The sequence below is a fragment of the Eptesicus fuscus genome, chromosome 18 (assembly GCF_027574615.1).
Source record: "Eptesicus fuscus isolate TK198812 chromosome 18, DD_ASM_mEF_20220401, whole genome shotgun sequence".
Taxonomy (NCBI): domain Eukaryota; kingdom Metazoa; phylum Chordata; class Mammalia; order Chiroptera; family Vespertilionidae; genus Eptesicus; species Eptesicus fuscus.
In genome coordinates, this window is record NC_072490.1 from 24,494,876 (window position 1) to 24,517,030 (window position 22,155).

The window sequence follows — 22,155 nt, forward strand, 5'->3', positions numbered from 1 at the left end:
GTGTGTTAGAACCATGTAAGTAAGAATCAAAGGCAGTTTAAATTGGTTTGAAAAATAGAGGTGGCAATAGGAGCAAAATTGTGTGTCAAGAGTTTGAGAATTGTATCAAAGTGTATATGACAAAAAAAGGGTGGGTGTGTAAGAAGGAAATGTAGTTAGGCCAGTGCAGAAATTAATAGAATTAACTACGGTAAGGAATTAGAAATGCATGTAAGAAAAGAAAAAACTGTCTGTCCTTATAATTACTTTGAGGGGCAGACAGCTCTCATAAATCTGCTAATGAACTAATCACCTGCAAAATAAAAAATCACTTTGGCTTTGAAATGCAATATTTTTATAGTGAATTTGTTTTGATAATTACACTTCAGTCCATCCTATATTAGTTAATTCATAACACTTGAAGCATTCTATATTACAAATAGAGCTTCGAAAGCAGGTTCTGAGAATAGAAGCTTGAAAGTAATTCAGGGTTAATTGCATTTTTTAAAATACTATTACTGTGCTATACCATTATCCAGTAAATAATGTTTCACTGTTGTTTCCCTTGGTAAATTTTTTACAAAAAATATAGCATGAAGATTGGACTAAATTTTATCTTTTCTTCTCCTCTTCATCCTCCTCCATTTTCTTCTTCTTTTTTAATGAAAAGTCATGGAATCATAGCTTTGTAAACCAAAGACATGGATTCCTAAATTTAGTAACATTCTGTTTCATTTCAGTAACTGGAAAGAAATAGGCTATGAATATTCAGTTTTTAGAAATTAGAGCAGTGCTCTAACTCTTCTGAATAGTGAACAATCTTCAAAACTATGTAATTTTGGCTTCTAAAATCTGATATTACTTTGTAACTCTACCATATAGTGGATATAATTTAGCACTGTTTTTAATGCTACTATGTTTTCTCTTTTATTCTTCTACTGAGACATGAACAGAAGCTGCTGCCTCTTACTATGAAGCATTGTTTTCATCAATTTATATAATGTTTTATTGAATTGTATAACAAAAATGGGAATACACAATTTAGTATCAAATAGAACTGACTCTCAGTAAACAATAACTAGTAGTTATTTTTTAGTATAAGGAAAGTTTTGTTAAAATAAAGATTACCAAATTTCTGAACAGAATATGGAGGGTGTCTATAATTCACTCAAAAGACTGGAATTGTAACTTCCAGAGACCATGAAATCATTTAACTGTGTTTTTAATTTCATATTCTTAGAGGTTTTCTGCTGCCTTACTTTTCTCGTCCTCAGCTTTCTGTCCAGCTCTCCAAAAGACTTAGTTTATGGCAGGAATCAATCTCAGGCTCTCTTATAAATACAATATTTGTAACTGAGTGGAGTAAGAAGAGTCCACTGTGTTCTTATTTACTCCTCTATGCCCCTGACTTTTATTTTTCTTATATTAACTTGGGCACAAAAGATCTCCACTGCACTATGCTGCTGCCAACTGCAATTACCAGTGCCTGTTTGCTCTTGTGGGATCAGGAGCCAGTGTGAACGACCTTGATGAAAGAGGATGCACACCCCTGCACTATGCAGCTACATCAGACACAGATGGCAAGTAAGTATCATGTGGTGAGAATGAAGGATTGTCGCTCCCATAGAATGGCGTCTGCCGTAATGCATGGCTATTTTTATTGCAGATTTATATTTCCTTTTTGAACTTCTTGGTGTTGATTATCTTTCCCTAAGTCTCTAGTGTGGGAAATTGGTTTCATAATGATTCCTTAATTATAGTTATTTTTACCTATTTCACTATAATAATAACCTTCCTATTGACTGAGGTGGTAGAAGAAAGATAAAGGTCTCTTTCCGCCCCCCTGCCAAAAACACATCTTAATATCACCCTCATGTGTTTTTTTCCATCTGACTTTCAAAGGCAGTAGCCTTGAGTATATCATAGGGGAAGGGGAAAAGAAGAGATACATGGACAATGCTACCAGAAGATTGGGCTGTGAGATAAAGTGTGAGAAGTTCTTGGGTGCTAGGGGAAGAATATGAGTAATAGTTTCTAATACACTCTGATTTAAATTATGTGCTTAATTGGGATGAGAATACTTAATTTGTCTAATACATTAAATGAAGTTAAATTATAACAGTAATTATAGTTTATTATTACTTAGTTATTTAGTCATAAATAATTTCATATTTTGCATACATAATTTATTTTAGGGGAAGGATTGAGATTGTAGAAGTCTTAATTTCTTAATTTTCTGAGTTTTATAAAATGAGCATATGTTAACTTATAATCAGGAAAAGTAAATTAAAAGAGACTCTCTCCCTTCCACCTTATTTGCAAATTAAAAGTGAGGTCCAGATTTTTCAAGGTCAAATAATTTTGTGATTCAGTATTTTAGAAACACCTAGGTTAAAGTCTCACTAACTCATTCACCCTTGTGCTAAAGCATTTAGTAGCGTGGAAAGAACACTAGATGAAGAGAAGACCTGAGGTTAGTCCTTGCTTCACCATATTCTAGCCAAAAATATTTGGAACAAGTCATTTAATTATTTTGGGTGTCAGCAATTTTTCCCTTTGTTACAAAGAATGTTTGTCTCACAAAGTAGTTATGAAATGACTTAGCAGAATCTAAAAGCAAAGCCAGTAGAAGGAATTCTATCACTACAAATCAACTCTTAGTCTTTGTTTTGTTACAGACGAATCATCCGAGTAGTGTTACTGTAAAAAATTACAGAAATAATGTGTTTTGATAGAAACTACTGCATGTATAACAGTTAAATTGTTTCAAACCATTTAATTCTGAAAACTTGGAACTAGTCACTGAAAATAATGCTTTGGGATATGCTCCTCCCCACCCACCACTTTAGAAAGTAAACATGAACTTACCTACTTGTTTTGCTTTCCTTAAATAAATCTTTTTTTTTTAGTACTCATGTATCAGCAAGTTATCTTAAAATAGTTCTTTCCTCTGATAGACTGTCTTGTATTCAGGTCTTAGTAAGGAGAACTATTCCTGTTTTATCACTCATATCTAGAGAACTTGAATAAAGATAAGGTATGCCCTCAGTGAAATGTTTGTGCCTGTGAGGCAATGAGACTGCCCTCCAGTCCTGCCCATCTTTTCTCCATCTTTGCAGTGAGTGTCGACCTCAGAGCTGGGCACCTAGGAAGACTGTGCAGAGTTTGCACACTGCCCGGAACACTTCCTGAAGTGCCCTTACAGCCAGTTAATGAGCACTAAGAATCACCAGGCCTGCCAATTAGGAAGTCAGATTGGGGGTTTTTAATCATAGTGATACCCAGTTCACAGTGTTTGTCAATAATTTTAGTTGTACATAAATACTAAAATTCCACCTAAAAGAATGAACATTTACTACCATTAAGGATATTGTTATAGCTATAGATTCTGCAAATAATTTCTAAGATCTCTAAAGGATTTTAAGCAATTCAGCATTAAACAAATAAGGATTGGCAATGAAAAGAATGCTCCTCGTGTGTGTGTGTGTGTGTGTAAATTGGTTTCATAATTACTCCTTAATAGTTATATATAGATACATATATATGATAGTTACTGAAAATGAATTACATTGCTTCAGAATTCCTTCTTATTTGTTTTCATATAATCTCAGTGTGCTTTTGTAAACTTGAATTTTTAGGAAGTATTTGCTTACAGATTTTTCCTATATTTAGTCATATTGCAATATTAGACAAATCATCACTGAATAATTATGGACTTGTAATGTGAGCATGAATAGAATTTAGATTATTTAGTTCGATTCCCACCCCCATCTATCAAATGAATAAATAGAGGCCATCTATATATATAAAAGCCTAAGCAACCGCCCAACCATATGACCAGTAGCTATGATATGCAATGACCACCAGGGAGCAGACGCTCAATGCAGGAGCTGCCGAGCTGCCGTGATTTGGTGGCTGCGATTCTTGGGTGATGCACCCGGAACCAGAGAGGAGGGAGCCCAATTCCGGGGTCACCCGAGAACCACCCTTTCACAATCCGGGACCCATGGGGGATGTTGGAGAGCTGGTTTCAGCTCAATCTCCACAGGCCAGGCCAAGGGACCCCACCGGTGCACGAATCCGTGCATGAGGCCTCTAGTTTCATTATAAAGATGAAGTGATTTACCCAAGATCACTGGTATCAGATCAGCTCTAGAGACAAATCTTTTTAATTTCTAATTTAGTACTCTCTCTTTTTTTTTTTTTTTTTGCTACAGTAACAATAAAATTACAACAAAGTGTGAATCAATAGTACCTTTTAAAATTATTTTTCTCATATTTTAATAGCACAGAAATGAAGTATTTCTCCCATGGGAAGGTCTTTCTTGTCACTTGCATACCAATTTTACACTGTTTACACCCTTCTCAGTCTTCTGATTCAAGATCATTGAATTCTGACTTGTGTTTTGTGAGATTTCCTTGCATCCTTTTTTGAGTGTCCTAATGAGATATTATGCTCACTCAGTGTTCCAGATAGGTGAGCAGTAATATTTGCCAACATAGGATGCTCACCACCACTTAAGACTTCAATCACATCAGACGTTGTGTGAGGGGAGCCGGTGGTCCCATAGGTTGTGACTGTAAAAGACAGCCCTTGGGTGCACTGCGCTTGCTGACAGACTTGGGAGGTATTCGCTTTGAATGAAGAAGATTCTCTTATGAACATTTAGTTTGTATTTTTATGAAACTTACAGTCAATGTCATTTAAATGACTATTTAAGTGTATTTATGACTTTACATTGCTCAGATGTAAGAAAAATGTCAGTTTTTATTTTGTCTGTTTTTATCACTAAGTTAAAAGGCAGGATTCAGAATTTTGAATATGTTGTTTCTGCAAATAGGTGCCTAGAATACTTACTAAGAAATGATGCAAATCCAGGGATCCGGGATAAGCAAGGATACAATGCAGTTCATTATTCAGCTGCTTATGGTCACCGTCTATGTCTTCAGCTGGTAAGATTCCTAAATTCTTGTGGAATAACTAATATGAGTTTATATTCTAATAATTTAATGAAGATGAGAATGAATGGATCAATAAACAAATTCTATTGCTTTTAAACATTTTTAGACTCCATATACCTGTCAAATTCATATTTGTCTCAGTCAGATATCTGTCATTCTCTTTTCCCTTTCAAAAAGAAAGGACAAAATTAGATCTCTGGACAGGGCTACTTAGGTTCTTCCCTTACATTACCTCATATCTATGTAGCATTTACTGCCTCTGCTCCTTTCTTTATTTTTTTAAAATACATTTTTATTGATTTCAGAGAGGAAAGGAGAGGGAGAGAGAGATAGAAACATCAATGATGAGAGAGAATCATCAATCGGCTGCCTCCTGCACACCCCCCACTGGGGATCAAACCCACAACCCAGGCATGTGCCCTTGGCCAAAATCAAACTCGCGACTCTTCAGTCCGCAGGCCGACACGCTATCCACTGAGCCATGCCCGTTATGGCTCCTCTGCCCCTTTAAATAAATGTTTTCCAATGTTTCTAAGGAAATATAACCATGTCTTAAGTGAGAAATAAATGTCCCCATTGGAGGAAGTTCCCCCATATTTAGGGAATTCTGAAAGGCCATTCTTTTAGCAGTCCCTCCTGATGAGGGAGCCTCTAATTCTGCAAAGGAACTTTGTGTTTCAACTGTGGTCTCCTTCAATATACACATCATTCACCCCACTTGGTTGGACAAGTTAAAAGATTCTCAGGTGTGTAACACATGCTTCAAGTTAAAGGTTCTTTATTTAAACTTACCTTATAAATTGTATTAAACATTGTTTCCTTTTAAGTGGAAGTAAAATTCAAGGAGAGTGAGTATAAAAGATAGAAAAAGGAGATTGACATATTTAATATAGCATTTAGAACCCTGCTACAGAAATAACAAATATTTCCAGAGGTAACTATGGTATCTTGAGTCTAAAATCTTAAAACCATGTATCTAGAATTGTGGTCTATTAGTTTATACATTTGCTTATTTAAAAGACTTAATTTCGGAGGCAAGGGAAGCACAGCTCAGAATGGAATTTAACAAAGTCCTATGTAAATATAGACCTATAGATAACATTTATCTCTTTTATATGTATGAACTAGAGGCCCGATGCACGAAGATTCGTGCAAGATTTGGCCTTCCTTCCCCTGGCTGCCGGCACCGCCTTTGCTCTGGCTGGAGCCGCCTTTCCGCCTTCCCATGCTGCCCAGAGACCCGGAGCGGCTGGGGTGGTGCAGAAGGCCTGCGTCGTCGCCATGGCGATGACGCAAGCGTCCCGCCCCCGGCCGCTCAGTGCCTGTATATGCAAATTACCCCACCATCTTTGTTGGGGTAATTTGCATGCGCACTCCTGATTGGCTGGTGGGTGTCGTGAAGGTGCAGTCAATTAGCATGTTACTCTTTTATTAGTATAGGTACTTCCTAAACTAAATTTTTTTATTTGAAATTTTATTTCAGATTGCAAGTGAAACTCCTTTAGATGTTGTAAGTATTATTTCATTTACCCACTACTATTCAGACTATTATAATTATTTATTTGCTCTCACCAGAACTATAGCCCATTTTACACATTCTGGGAACAAAGATAGTGACAGAAATCATGTATGCGGTAGGAGGGAGGAAGGGTGGGGGAATGTTCTTACTTGGTGGTAATTAAATAGCATTTTCCTCAAGCTCTTAGTTTGTAGTCTCCCACAAAACTCTTCGCCTGTTTCAGGATGATCTGTTCTATAAGCTTGCTGAGTTTACTTTTTATAATATAACTAGAGGCCCAGTGCACAAATTTGTGTAGGGGGGGTGGGGGAGGCAGGGGAGGGACCGCGGGAGGTTGGCCGGCCGGGGGAAGGACTGTGGGAGATTGGCCGCTGGCCCCAAGGAGGGAGCCGGCCCTCAGCCCCCCTGGGAAACAGGCCGCATCCACCACCTCCCACCCCCAGTTCCCCATCCCAGCCCAGGACCAAGGACTCTGGCGCAGTTGGGAGAGAAGACAACAGTCATGGGGCCAGGCGCAGAAGGAACGGGCACCAGACGCTAATGCTGCCGTCACGCCCCACCATCACGCGGTTCCCCGCCTACTCCCCCCCTTTCTTCCCTCACCACCATGCTGCCTCCACCATGAAGACAGGAGCAAGACAAACCCTTGTGTTGAGGGCTGACTTTCAGTAGATTGCAGTGAGGGACCTGTTCTGCTACGTATGAAACCCCGACCTAGAAGCAGGTTACGAGTGGTTTAGCACCAGGAGCCAATGGGGGCCAGCTGGCCAGGGGGAGGGGCTGCAGGAGGTTGGCTGTGAGAGTGCACTGACCACCAAGGGGCAGCTCCTGCATTGAGCATCTGCCCCTTGGTAGTCAGTACATGTCATAGCGACTGGTCGACCAGTCGTTCGATCGTTTGGTCATGAAGGTTGCTTAGGCTTTATTTATCTAGATGGTCTGAGATTTTTAAATTCATATTTATGTATAAGTTATACTCTGAAATGGATTTTAACTTGGGGGGGGGGCGGGAAGGAACAGGGATAACTGCTATAGTATATCTAAAAGTGTCATTTCTGACGTTTAAAATGCTTTTCTTTCTCAGTTAATGGAAACCTCCGGAACAGACATGCTGAGTGATTCAGACAATAGAGCAACAATAAGCCCTTTACACTTGGCTGTGAGTAGTACTGCCTGCACAGCCAACTTGATGGCTGGTTTACTGAAAATGCCTCATGTCTGTGCTAACTCAAACTAGTACCCAGAACTTTTGATCCATGTAATGATGATCATGGAATTAAAACTTTAAGAACTTCCTTATTTCGAGAATTCTGGAATGTACTTTTATGTTTTATTTTGTTTTGTTTTGAATGTTCTTTGGGTTTCCCCCGAGGCCTAATCTAAGGGAGAGAACTTACCTGTGATGTGAATTTAAACCTGCACTGTCGTAGTAGAATGGCTCCTAACTTACTGAGCACATGGTATAAGAGCTATAATTTCTGTGGTGTTTCTGTAACTTTTGCTTACATTGTGATCTTGGGATGCTGACTGGGTATGTGTTCACTGATCTTTCGATTGCTTGTGCTATAGGATTTAGCCATGTGCTGTCTCTTTTAGTTTAGGATGCCTCTGAAGTTTTCCTCTTAATGTCAGTCACTAAGAGGAGAAAGGAGAGAGTGTGGCTATTCTTTAAGTCAAATATGGGAATGAATTACCTTAGGAAATTTCAAGCAGAGCCCAATCTAGTTCTTTCTGTGCTAAAGGAAGAATTTATTTTTGAAACAAGCATGTTACAGTTGAGGGAAGGGTGGGAACTTTAAGAATCAGGAGACTTGGGTCTCACCAGGTATTTGTGAGACCTCTGATTTTAAGTATAGTAAAATGTTTACAGTAGTACTACTTAAGCTAATGTGGATCGATCCAAGTTCACTGATCCACTTAACTTGTTCTTCTCACATAGACTGTTATATTCATCCTGATCTCCTTGCATATTTCTTAGCACTGACATGTGCACGTTGACTTTTCTGCGGTGTCTTTCTCCCCACTTCCTGCCATGTTCTACATAACTAAGAAGGCATGCCGAAGCTTTCTGCTTCCTTGCCCTTTGGGTCTTTGGAAATATTATCTGCTCCTCTGACTTGCATAGTAAATAAGTCATCCAGAGGACAAAGCCAGCATGGAGAAAATAGCTGTTTTATAGTTGGTGGCAAGAAATGAAGTCTGAGCAGATGACTAGGCAATTCTTCTTGCATCATCATCATCATCATCATTCTTAAAATGATAGCACTGTCGTTTCTTGAGCACATATTAGGTGCCAGACTAAGCACTTTGCCAAGTCTTGAATAGTTATCTCAAAAACTATAGTTTTTGTTGTTGTTTTTTTTACTAGTTTTTTTTATTTTATGGCTATTGTGAATAGTGCTGCTATGAACATGTGTGCTAAATACTGTTTGAAGCTGGAATGAGAACTATTTTGTAATTTAGTAATTAGGCTTAATGAAATGTGGTTATGCCACCACTTCTGCATTTGTATCTATTTCTGGGAGGTTTCAGAAATTACTTGAAGTGGGTTTTTTCCTCCCAAACTCTTCTAATCTAAGACAGCTTGACAGTGAAAACACAGTGGCTTGAGGCTTAGCGAAATTGGTCTTGTTTCCTGTCTTCACACATAGTAGTAAACATACAAGTCTCCATCCTATGCAAGAACATCATGAAGGAAAAACCCCTTTGGCAAATCGTTATGGCTCCTACTCATCCTTATTTTCTCTCCTCTTTTCTTATTATCGTCTGCATAAACTGTGTTTTTCAAAGTCCATTCATTTAGTAGCATAATTTCAATGACCTGGTTAGGAACAAGGTTGGATGTGGTCCTAAGACAGTAAAGTTCAGTGATCTCCAGTCACTTGAACCTTTGAGATAGTCAGAAACGTCAAAGAGATCAGTAAGGCCTAGAGCACCTTTACTCTTGCTGGTACTTCCTGACATTTTCCACAAGAAATGGCTTTATAGCCCTTTGATGCAGTGTGGGGCCCTCTCTTAGCTGTGTATCTTCTTTCAGATTAGGAGCAAGTGAGATTTAGCTCAAGTATTGTAGAATTTTGTGTTTTTCCATTCCCAGTGAAAAATTCAAAAGTGATGATTTACCCACCTGCTAATCTGTAGGTGTGAATGGCATCAAAAAATAACTTCTGAAAGGCCCTTAGCTGCAAAGTGGCCGTGTCAGTGAACTAGAGAGAACATTCCTTTGGTGCTAGAACTGTGTCTTGTTACTGCTTTATGTCCTGCTCAGCATCTAGTCCAATGAGAATAATAAATGTTCAGTTGACATGTTGGTTTTTAAAATTAATTATCTGGAAAGCCTTTTTATCAGACTATAAAAAAGCAGAGCTTCAATCTGACAAATTTTTAAATCCTGTTACTCTGTTGTACTCCTAGACAATGCCTAGCACATGGCAATCATTCAAACAAGGCTCAGCCTAAGTATTTTTGTGCTAAAAGAAATGTTTATTTTTGAGATAGGGCATATTATTCAGTAGAGGGAGGAGTCATTTTAATTTAAGAAATCAGAAAACTCAAGTACTAGCTTAACTTCAGTTGCAGGCTGTCTCTGTAATTTAAGTATAGTGAAATTTTACCAGGGAGTTAGAAGAAGACTGAACTGTGACTAAAAAATCAGACTTTGGGATCTGAATAGATTTAGAATGAAAGCTTTAATTGAATCCATGTCACATACCCATTGAATGTCTGCCATTAAACGGACATTGTAGACTCATGAAAAGATCATATATCATTTGAATTTTTATTATTTGCAGAATACTCATTTTTTAACACTATAGCCTGTTTGGTTGTTTAAAAAGTTATAGTTAACATTCTGAATTCTAAATATTGAAATTTTGGATTATCTCAAATATAGTAATAAGGTGAAGACAAGTTTGCCTGCTTCTTTATGTTTTCTAAAGTACCTGGAAAGTCGGTCTAAATATGTATGTATATATGTATGTATGTATTTATTTTTATTCCTAGGCCTATCATGGTCACCATCAAGCACTGGAAGTATTGGTACAGTCTTTGTTAGATCTTGATGTGCGAAATAGTAGTGGAAGAACACCCTTAGATCTTGCAGCATTTAAGGGCCATGTTGAATGTGTGGATGTACTCATTAATCAGGGAGCCTCAATCTTAGTAAAAGATTACATTTTGAAGAGAACGCCTATACATGCAGCAGGTATGTCAAATATTATGCATGGTTTTAATTACCACTTTCCATCTAATATTCTTTTCTTTTTCAATTTGACTTTTCTGCTTTGTCTTTCTGTCCCTTTCTCCCACTAGTACTTCCTATTCTTACCATATTCTAAATGGTAAAATCATTGGCTACCTTAGCAATTGGATTTATGTAAGCCTAATGAAATATTTTATCAGCAAAACAGTGCAATACCGTTTTTACTTTTTAATGGAAGTTATATTAGATTGGTATGTGCTTTTGTTTAACAATTGATAAACATTTTTACTTACTCTACCAGGGCACTGCATTAAATATCTATGTAGACAGTTATTAAGCACCTACTTTATGCAAGAACTACTCCATGATGCGATTTTGTAATGTTGCGGTTGTGTGGAAGTGCAAAAGCATGTAACCGTGTCATTGTGATGACTTGGTATATCTATGTATCACTAGCAGATGCAGATTCACAACTCTCTACAGGGATTACTACAGGGCAGTATTCATTTTATTTTATTTTTAAGATTCTTTTAAAAAAAAAACACATATTTATTGATTTTTTTACAGAGAGGAAGGGAGAGGGATAGAGAGTTAGAAACATCGATGAGAGAGAACCATCGATCAGCTGCCTCCTGCACACCTCCTACTGGGGATGTGCCTGCAACCAAGGTACATGTCCTTGACCAGAATCAAACCTGGGACCTTTCAGTCTGCAGGCCGATGCTCTATCCACTGAGCCAAACCGGTTAGGGCTATTTTTAAGATTCTTCATTAATTTTTAAAGAGAGGGGGAAGAGAGAGAGAGAAACATTGATGTGAGAGGAGAACATCGATTGGTTGCCTCCTTCACTCTTTCTACTGGGGATTAAGCCTGCAACCTGGGCATGTGCCCTAACTGGGAATCGAACCAGCAACGTTTTAGTGCATGGGATGATGCCCAACGAAATGAGCCACACCAGCCAGGATAAGGCATTTTAAATAACCAAGACTGGTACACTTAAATCCTAGCCAAGTATTTTTCTCATCTCCGATAGGCCATCTCTATATGATTAGATTCATTTCACTTAGTTTTTTTTTTTTTTTAAACATATTTTATTGATTTTTTTACAGAGAGGAAGGGAGAGAGATAGAGTTAGAAACATCGATGAGAGAGAAACATCGATCAGCTGCCTCCTGCACACCCCCCACTGGGGATGTGCCCGCAACCCAGGCATGTGCCCTTGACCGGAATCGAACCTGGGACCTTTCAGTCCGCAGGCTGACGCTCTATCCACTGAGCCAAACCTATTTTGGCAGATTTCACTTAGTTTTTATAGAGTGATCCTTAAGGACGTATTTGGATATTAGAATTTTGCTTCAAGTCTTTTGAGAAACTTGCATTTAGAAGACCATAGGTAAAACTACCTGTTGCTCCAGAGCAGCCTTTCAGAAGCTATCAGATATTCAAGCAGGGCTCAAAGGCTGAAGTTTTAATAATGGATTAAAACTCAATAAATGTATGAAATAAACAGCTACATGGTAAGAATAAGAGGTCAAAATGCTATCATTTTCTATTCCGAAAAAGAGTGAGACTATATATATCATTCTGCAACTTGAAAAATTATCAGTACATCTCGTTTGCAGTTAATTTAAATCTTTCATGGAGTGTTTGCACTCTTAATAGGTAAAGATTGAACCAAGACATTAGCCTGTCCCTCAGAGGCAACCAGTGTCCTGTACTCTGAGTCCCAGCCACTGAAAGAGCTACAGCTATAGGTTACTGTTAACACCTTTTTTCAGGAAATGGAAGCCTTTGCTCTGTAGATGCCTTTCACATTTGGAGATCTGCTTGTAAGGGAGCACCTTACTCATGAGTCGTGAAAGGACACTGAGTGGTTTTTTTTGTGTGTGTGTTTTTTTTCCTGGAAGTGAATTGTAATTCTTTTATAGTACCAAACTAAAAGGTGGCTCAAGTGACAGTGTTTTGTCTCATAAAATATCAGGGTTGGTGTCAGCAGTGGTGTCAGAACTCTGAAAGATTCTCTCTTACCCTCTTGCCTTTGCACTCATGTCAGAGAATGGCTGCTGCTGCTTTACAAGATCACATCTAAAATTAGGAAGGAAGGAGGACTTTTCATTATCCAGAATAAAAATGTTTCCCAGAAGCCCTCTAGATTTCTTAGCATCTCATTGGTTAGAGCTGGACTGGTACTCACCTTGAAACCAATCACTGGCAAAGGAAAAGGAGTTATTGTGATTGACTTGGTCTAATGATTTCACCCCTTGGCTGGAGGCAGTCCAACCTCCCTGACCACATTGCCACCATAAGAGCTCTAAATAAATTGATCATTCTATTAGCAGGGCAGATAATGAGGTATGGGTAAGGCTGTGATTTTGTATGAAGAATTTATATCCTGTTTAATCAAAAAAGCAATAGAAACCTTCTTTGTATCTATAGATATTTTTCTTTCTTGCCTATTACATTCAATAAACCATCCCAAAATTATATCTAGGAAGTGTGCTCTAAGATGGACATTTTCTATTTTATTATTACATATAATTACTAAAATGTTTAAATATCACTTTACAGCAACAAATGGTCATTCAGAATGCTTACGACTACTAATAGGAAATGCAGAACCACAGAATGCTGTAGACATTCAAGATGGAAATGGACAGTAAGTTTTAATAATGTTCAAATTATTTTTAGGATGTTTGTTAATCTTTATGCTTTTGCCCCTATTTTAGTAAGCCTGTCATAATATGTAACTGAGTAACATAAAATATAGTTTTTTAAGTTTCCTATGCTTTAAAGTTGTATCACGATAAGGTGCATTTAGAAAACAGGCGTGTGCACTGTTTTTCATGGAGTGAAGTCCTAACTGGTAACACTGAACCTGTTCCTATTGTTGCTCAGGACTCCTCTGATGCTGTCTGTCCTCAACGGGCACACAGACTGTGTTTACTCATTGCTAAACAAAGGAGCAAACGTAGATGCCAAAGATAAGTGGGGGAGGACAGCATTGCATAGAGGGGTAAGCAAAAATAATCCCATTTCATTTCAAATTGTTTTTATAATCTCATTTTACCTAAACTGAACTAGGCTATGTTTATTTTTCTTCATTAAATTTTTACCAAATAATCTTTACTCTTTTCCTTCAGTATTGTTTTTGAATGCTAATTTATCACAAGTATTTTCTTAAAACATTTCTATCTTAACTTTTTCACCTTGAAACATCATTATTTTTATTGAATTATAAGTTCCTCTTCCTGTTTTTCATACTATTTATATCATGATAAAGTTACTGCTTTAATTGACTCTTCAAGTTACTTCCAATAAAAATACTGAGTTATTCAAAAATGATAAATGCATTGATTGGTGAAAAGATATGAGGAATATGGACTTTAAAAATATGAAATGTAAAAATTTTAATTAGCTATAATTGACATGTAATACCCAACATAATATATTCAACTATATGCAAACAATCTTTCTTTCAGGCAGTTACAGGCCATGAAGAATGTGTAGATGCATTGCTTCAACATGGTGCTAAGTGCTTATTTCGGGATAGTAGAGGGCGGACACCTATCCACTTGTCAGCTGCCTGTGGACACATTGGTGTTCTGGGAGCCCTTTTGCACTCAGCAGCATCTGTGGATGCAAATCCAGCCATAGCCGACAATCATGGATATACAGCACTTCACTGGGCTTGCTATAACGGTTAAGTATACAGATATAAACTTACATTAAATGCCGGTTATGTGCCAAGCAGGGACAGCTAACTATAGCATTTTGAGATTCCTGAAAATGACGTATTTATAAGGAAGATTTAAAGTCTAAGATAAGTAGGAAGCCTAGGAACAATCTACTATGTAGTCATAACGTACTCCAGCTCCTTGTTGTGTTAAAGCCAAGACAGTAATGGTCAAAGATGTTTTGACATAAGCTATCGCCAAGTTTGAAATTTTTCTGAGACCTTTGCTTCAAGTATTTGCATTTTAAGATACTTTTATAATATTATTTCCAATGTCTTTTATGTAGTACTAGAGGCCCAGTGCATGATTGAATCATGCACGTGTAGGGTCCCCTACATGCTTTCGCTTTCGATCGCAGGGGAGCTGGGTGCCTGTCTGCTGGTGCACCAGGCTTTTCGGAAGCCTCCGCCATGCCAGAGGCTTCTGAAAGGCCTGGTGCGGAGTGGACAGGCACCCAGCTCCCACGCTTTCACTTTCGATCGTGGGGGAGCTGGGTGCCTGTCCGCTGGTGCACCAGGCCTTTCAGAAGCCCCCGGCTCGGCGGAGGCTTCTGAAAGGCCTGGTGCCGGAGCAGACAGGCACCCAGCTCCCCCGCTTTTGATGGTCCGCGGCGGGACGTGAGCTCGCTGCCCCAGAGGCTCCTTCTGTTCCGCAGCACAGCCATGGTGCAGACACTGAGCTCAGCGTCCCGCTGGCCCAATCGACTACCCCGGCCACCCCGAGTCCTGCCCCCTGCGCCTCCTGCTGGCCCAATCGTGGGCGTAGCGGAGTGATGGTAATTTACATATTACCATTTTATTAGGTAGGATGCTTGTATTTTAATTATGTTCTTTCACTTTCTAAATGTACTTATTTTAGGGAAAAACTGACTAAGGTAGGAGAAACAATGAAAATGCATCACATTCTAAACTGAAATTGTGTATTTTTGTGAGCATATTCTTAAGATCCTTACATCAACAGTACCATGTATGCTCAAAATTTTAAGGGAATAAAATTCTAGCAGATCATAGAAGTAGAAACTTTAGAAACTTCCATGGTTAAGTTAACTTTGATGCATGGTTAGAACAGACTTACCTTCAACTTTTAAGGGGCTAACAGTCTCAGTTAGTCCTTTTACAGGTAGGCTCATTAAAGGTTCTTAGAGAAGGATAAAGCTGTTTTTTAAGTTATAGATGTTTAAAATGGAGTTTGGCTTGCCCTAAACTGGTTTGGCTCAGTGGATAGAGCGTCAGCCTGCGGACTCAAGGGTCCCAGGTTCAATTCCGGTCAAGGGCATGTACCTTGGTTTCAGGCACATCCCCAGTGGGGAGTGTGCAGGATGCAGCTGATCAATGTTTCTCTCTCATTGATGTTTCTAACTCTCTATCCCTCTCCCTTCCTCTCTGTAAAAAATCAATGAAATATATTTAAAAAAACAACAAACAAATAAAATGGAGTTTGGCTTGTGAGTTTTCACTAATTAAAATAATGTAAGTAATGAAGCATATTGAGATGTGTTAATTTTTTCCTTGTGTAGGGGCATATATTTGACCATCTTAGAAAACACTCAGGTACATTGTGTGCAGTATAAACATAAATCGTGTCAGAGTTTGGGCTTAGGCAGATTGGGGGGTGAATTTCAGTGTACTGGTAGCATTCTGATTAAGGTAAGCTGTGAGAGTATATCTACAAAACTATTTCACAGTTCTAACAACTTTCCATCAAAAGGTAGAGAAAATATAAATTTCTTCTTTATATAATGTTAACTTATGATGAAAGAGGAGAAATCTGAATCTTGCAAAATTCTAGTTTGTTTTCATAAGCATCTTCTAGATAGAATATTTTGGTTTTCTTATTAACAGTTCTTGTGTGAGAATTCTATTCTTTTGCTATGAGAAAGTTTTGGTCTCTTCCTGAGGATTGTTCTGTGATGACCATTGGTCATCCTTCAATTCTCAGTACTGATGGCACCATAAAAAAAACTTAAATAATTAAATGTATTGCTAGTTGAAAAGTTTTGTCAGTTTCATTTTCTACTACCTCTGATCCTTAGCCAGCACAGTCTGGAATCCTATAAAACCTTTGGGTTTCAGCATCTCTTTTTTCCTTTTCAACTTACTAAAGTTGGTGTTTTATCAGTATAGTGAAATAGCCAAAGATTAGTCCTAAGTCAAAGAAGTTACTATATTTTGCCATTGAAATTTGATTTGTTTTTATAATGTATCTTCAAGACATTTTACAAGTATAAGGAAAACCAAAAACGTAATATGGTAGTAAAACATCCACAGATGTGAAATTTATTTATTTAAGAAGTCTGATATAAAACTAGTCTGAAGCAGACTTTTATTGCTTTTTTTAAAAATGTATCAGTGAGAACATTGGAAGAACTACACAATAAGGTATTTTTCCTCGGATAAAGAACATTTAGTTATAAATAAATTGCTGTTTTGGGGAGTTGCTGTCCATTATAATATTCAGGTCTTTATGCAGAACACTGTTTCCTTAAAGTTAGTTTCTACTCTATCACTACTGAATTTAGATTCTCTAAGCACTTGTATACCAGTATAAGAGAAAATTTTGCATGAACTACTTGCCTGGTTGCCATTTAAAGATCATAACAGATGTGTCTAATTTCTAGACTGTAGCAAGATTGTGATGATTCTGAATCGAGCTGGAAGACATTAGTGTTGGCTATATGCAAGAAGGGACTATACAGACAGCCTAAAATTAATACCATATTTATAGCCAAAAACCTATTTTGTAATTTGGCATTCTGAGAATAGAGTGTATGAAATGGTTTTACTTTGACTGGTAATTATTGTACAGCTGAAAAGAAAATTGGAAGCACTCCCCACTCCAACAGAACAGAAAACATTGTTTCCTTCAAAATTGAAACGGAATGGTGGCAAAGTTTTATAAAAGAACTGGTTATACATACTACGCTTTAAAGTTCAGATTTTCAATTTATGTAGTCATTTAATCACAGAACTTAAGAGAAGTTACATTATCTCATGTTTCTCTTAAAAATTTATCAATTTTTATGAAACTGAGCATTCTCAGAATATTCCTCAGAAATATGAAAAGTTCAATTTTATCATTTCTTCATAAACTAAGGCACAAGTGATGAGTTTTTCAACTTGATATGACCCAATACTAATGTATTTTAAAATAATAATAAATATATTGCATATTAATAACCTTTTTATGAAAAATAACTATTTACCAAATCAAACAACAAAAATTTAGAAGAGTGGAAAGCTTTTTTAGTGGTTAGTTTAAGAAAAGACTACTTTGAAATCTACCCAGACTTCCCCAGACCAACCTTGAGAACTGGTATACCAGGAAAATAAGGTTCTTAAATCAATACTGGACAACTTTCCATGGTTAATGTTTTGTAATGAGTTAACATTTGGAGAGAGAGAATTAAAGTAGGGTTTCTCAACCTCAGCACTGTTCACATTTTGGGCCAAGTAATTCTTTGTTGTGAGAGACTGTCACATGCTGTGTAAGATATTCAGCAGCCTCCCTGGCTTCTACCGCCCTAAATGCCAGTAGCATCCCTTACCCCATCTCCAGGTGTGATAGCCAAATATATCTCCAGACATGAAGGGCAAATGGCTCCAGGTGAGAACCATTGGATTAGAGAAAAGAACCAACACAGTTAAAAGTTTTCTAGAACTTTCTTTTCGTGGTAAAAACGATTATAGGATAAAGAAAGTTGAGCTGTTGTTTGAGCATGTTAGAGCAATTTAAAAAGAAAAATTTAGTATTACTGTTTTAGCCAGATATTAAGCCATGGAAATAAAGAGGCGATGGAAAAATATAATTTATTCCTAAATCAGATACCAGATGACTGATGAAATAAAAGAAGCAACATTTCATTTGCAGCAATTAGTACAGCACTTATGGTAATATTACTAAAACCCTGGCTTTGAAAATTAAGTTAAGGTTTGGGTTTTTCCTTGTTTTCAAAGTTGCTATTAAGTAAGAAAGAAGTTGTAGGACTAAACATCCCATTTATGTAAAAATTAAAAAGGAAGTATGTGTTAGTGTGCATGCAGTTGTATATGCCTAGAGAATTTCTGGAACTGTTAAGGTAACAGTGGCTACAATCTAGAAACTGAACTGGGAGAAATCTCCCCACACACACTCAGTACTTGCTGTGTCAGTAATAAACTCCAATAAAATTATCACAAGAAGCTACTGTACTTAGGTCTTGAGGTTGTACTTTGAATTCCAAAGCTCCTAAAAATGTGATGTTTAACAGGTTCAGTGGACTGTTCATTTTTAATCCATGTAAATTTTTTTCTTATTTGTGTGAGGATGTGTGGGTGTATATGTGGGCACATTAGTATTTTGGGGAGATTTTAATATCTGATTCTTGCTTATTTAGGTCACGAGACATGTGTAGAACTTCTTTTAGAACAGGATGTTTTCCAGAAGATAGAAGGAAACGCTTTCAGTCCATTGCATTGTGCTGTGTAAGTAAAAGCAGAACGAATCAAACTTTGTTTGGCTAAGAAATACACCATAGCTGTGAGAATGATCACCTCCTTACCTTACACAGGATAAATGACAATGAAGGTGCTGCTGAAATGCTAATTGATACATTGGGTGCCAGCATTGTGAATGCCACAGATTCAAAAGGAAGGTAAGGATTCAGCTCTGTAGGAAATTGTTTTACTTTCCATAGGAGAAAAATAAATTTAGTTACAACATCAGCTAAATTATTAACTAGAAGTTGATTTTTATATTTGCAACTATGAAGTGCTATAAAATCTTAATTATGTTCTCATTGTAAAGGACATTTTTATTATGATTTTTAGCCAGTCTTCTTCTTTTTAAAACTTGTAATATGTAAAGATTTCCCCCTTTTTTTAACCCTTTGCACTCACTTGCTTTTTTCATCGAGCTGCTACCGATGCTAACCGAGTCGAGTCACACTCGACATCCAAGTGCAAAAGGTTAAAGGGGTATGTTTGTTACCCAACAAATATTGTTAATAAAGTTAACATTTTTCTATATAGAAATAAAGGCTGGAAGAGAGTCCAACAGTTGTAATAGATGGCAGTATGAGTCAGGATTGATTTATCTATACTAATAAATAGAGGAATATGCAAATTGTCCAGGATGCCATCACAGTAACAACTGAACAGCAGGCTGCGTGGGGCAACCAGGCCGGCAGGGGGTGCTGTGTGGGACGACCAGGCCGGCAGGGGCAGGGCAGTTAGAGGCAACCAAGCCAGAAGTGGGGGGCAGTTGGGGGCAACCAGGCCGGCAGGCAGGTGAGCAGTTAGGAGCCAGCAGTCCCGGATTGTGAGAGGGATGTCCCGGATTGGAGAGAGTGCAGGCTGGGAAGAGGGGACACCCCTCCCCTTGTGCATGAATTTCGTGCAACGGGCCTCTAGTTTCAATATATCTTTTAATGCTATAACATTGTTTTAGCAATTTTATAATTTATTCTTATATTAGTTTGATTAAGGGTATTTTATGTTATCAGAAATATACATTTTTGTGGTAGAAGTTAGTAAATTCAGTCCTATTAGTATCTAGGCAATGCTTTTACAGCATAATCTGTAAACCCTTGAAAATTACTTGTCATAAATTAAGCAATCTTTTTTTTTTTTTGGAGTATATGGCATATAGATTTAGTCAAGTCTCTCCACTTCTCTGCATTGCAGAACTCCTCTCCATGCAGCTGCCTTTACAGACCATGTGGAGTGTTTACAGCTGTTGCTCAGCCATAATGCTCAAGTCAATTCTGTGGACTCTTCTGGGAAAACACCTCTCATGATGGCTGCAGAAAACGGACAAACAAACACAGTTGGTAAAGAAACTGGTTAAGGCTTTTATTATTCTGAATGTTTATATTGCTTATGTAGAACTTCAAACCTAAGCCCTCTGACACTAGTTCATAGAATTTTCCACTGGTTAGTTATCCCACCACTCCTGAGATGTAAAACCTTTAACCTCCTTACAAGCCACATTTTTATTCAGGGCCCAGATGTTTTCATTCGCCCTTACTGAGTGAATAGTCCGCTCCCAGCAAGGCGGTATAAAAGATAAGGGTTCAGAAACTGGCTGGGGGGCCAGAGTAACCGAATGTGAGTCCTCAGTCTGCCAACTAAGTGACCTTATGCCTTCGTTTTTTAATTTATAAAGTGAGAAAAATAACAGTACCTACTTTATAGGGTTGTTGTGAGAGTTAAATAAGGTATCATTATTCCAGAGCACTTAAAACAGTATTTGAAATTTAGCACTCACAAAATATATGTTAGTTGCTGTTGTTAGGGTCTTTGACTTACACAACAGCAAGACAATATAGTCTGTATGTTGTATATTAAAATATACAATATTTTTCTTGCACTTAACGTTTTTGCTAGCGGTATGTTTTTGCTTTGTATCTTCATTTCTCTACAGTGAGTTAGTAGTGATCTAAGGTATATGTTCATAAACATAAGAATTGATGCAGTTTTTCCTCCCAGAGATGCTGGTTAGCAGTGCTAGTGCAGATCTGACTTTACAAGACAACAGTAAAAACACCGCCCTCCATTTGGCTTGCAGCAAGGTATGTACACATTTTAAGGATATGTTTTCATTGTTAATATCAACAGTGACATTTAAAATTTTTCCATTTCACTAAAATGAACAGAGTCAGCAACCAAACCTCTCAAATGATCATTTGCAACAGATTGCTTGAAAAAAAGTACTGACATGTTAGGCACCATGGTGTATGAAAGTCTCCAGTAAGCCAAACAAGTTTTAGAGCACAAGCCTAAACATAATTATTGTCTTTCTTTAATCTTTCTAATCTTAAATATTCTTACCCTCTCCCCCAACCTCATTCCATCAACACTTTTGGACAAATTCATGGCATATGTATTATATGGACCAGGGTTGGAGTGTATTGAGTGAATTCATTTATATTTAATAGTACCCAAATTTTTAAGAGTTATTTTCCATAATTTTAGGGTCATGAAACTAGTGCCTTGTTAATACTGGAAAAGATAACAGATAGAAACCTCATCAATGCAACCAATGCAGCCTTGCAAACGTAAGTATTTTATGTCTAGTATAAACTTTGTGACCTATCATTGTAAATGGGGTATTTTTCTAACATGGGGCCATTGGAATCAGTCACAATCAGCTTATAATTGACAAAACTCATTTCTATAATCATAACAATTAAAAGGTCTATTACTGAAAAAGCTTTTGAACTTGAAACTTTATTATTGAAAGTAATGTTTTTTCTAAATTCAATTTTATGGAGGACAGTAATACTATTCTGTGTGTTTTATGGAAACCCCCTAGAACAGTGATGGGCAACCTTTTGAGCTTGGTGTGTCAAACTTCGCCAAAAAACTGAGCATAACTCGGGTAGTGTGTCACTTTGAGGAAAAAACATTATTTCGCAAATGTTTCATCCTCGGCATGCGGCCACCTCAGTGGCCACGTGTCATCAGAAATGGCTACGTGTGTCAGTGCTGACACGCGTGTCATAGGTTCGCCATCACTGCCCTAGAATAATACATTATTCAACACCAGCATTAAGTGAGGTAAAAAGTTTTTATGTGTCTATAAGCTAAAGAGATTTCAGAAAGAATGAAGTTCTTAATGTGAGCAGCCAGCCTCTAGGTGACTGCTTAGATCTTAAGTGGACATCTCCCATTGTCCTCTCCCAATTTCCATTGGCTATTCTACTCTGAGGCTTGGTATAGAGAAAAATCTATGATACTCATTCCTATTCACATAACAATTAGCTCTTTAGAGGGTCCAAAAA

At 37.5% G+C, this 22,155-nt stretch overlaps 1 protein-coding gene across 5 annotated transcripts in view; it reads left to right on the forward strand.

The window, feature by feature from the left end:
- Nucleotides 1-22,155, forward strand: part of ANKRD28 (ankyrin repeat domain 28) — a 145,608-nt gene that overhangs the window by 116,014 nt on the left and 7,439 nt on the right. For all 5 annotated transcript variants that reach the window (XM_028129542.2, XM_028129536.2, XM_008153346.3 and 2 more), the window contains 13 exons: nt 1,423-1,563; nt 4,821-4,932; nt 6,425-6,451; nt 7,545-7,619; nt 10,463-10,664; nt 13,231-13,318; nt 13,558-13,675; nt 14,142-14,361; nt 18,769-18,856; nt 18,943-19,026; nt 20,057-20,202; nt 20,861-20,943; nt 21,347-21,429. In XM_028129542.2, the coding sequence (XP_027985343.1) occupies nt 1,423-1,563; nt 4,821-4,932; nt 6,425-6,451; nt 7,545-7,619; nt 10,463-10,664; nt 13,231-13,318; nt 13,558-13,675; nt 14,142-14,361; nt 18,769-18,856; nt 18,943-19,026; nt 20,057-20,202; nt 20,861-20,943; nt 21,347-21,429 (1,467 nt within the window). The remainder of the gene's footprint in view (nt 1-1,422; nt 1,564-4,820; nt 4,933-6,424; nt 6,452-7,544; nt 7,620-10,462; nt 10,665-13,230; nt 13,319-13,557; nt 13,676-14,141; nt 14,362-18,768; nt 18,857-18,942; nt 19,027-20,056; nt 20,203-20,860; nt 20,944-21,346; nt 21,430-22,155) is intronic.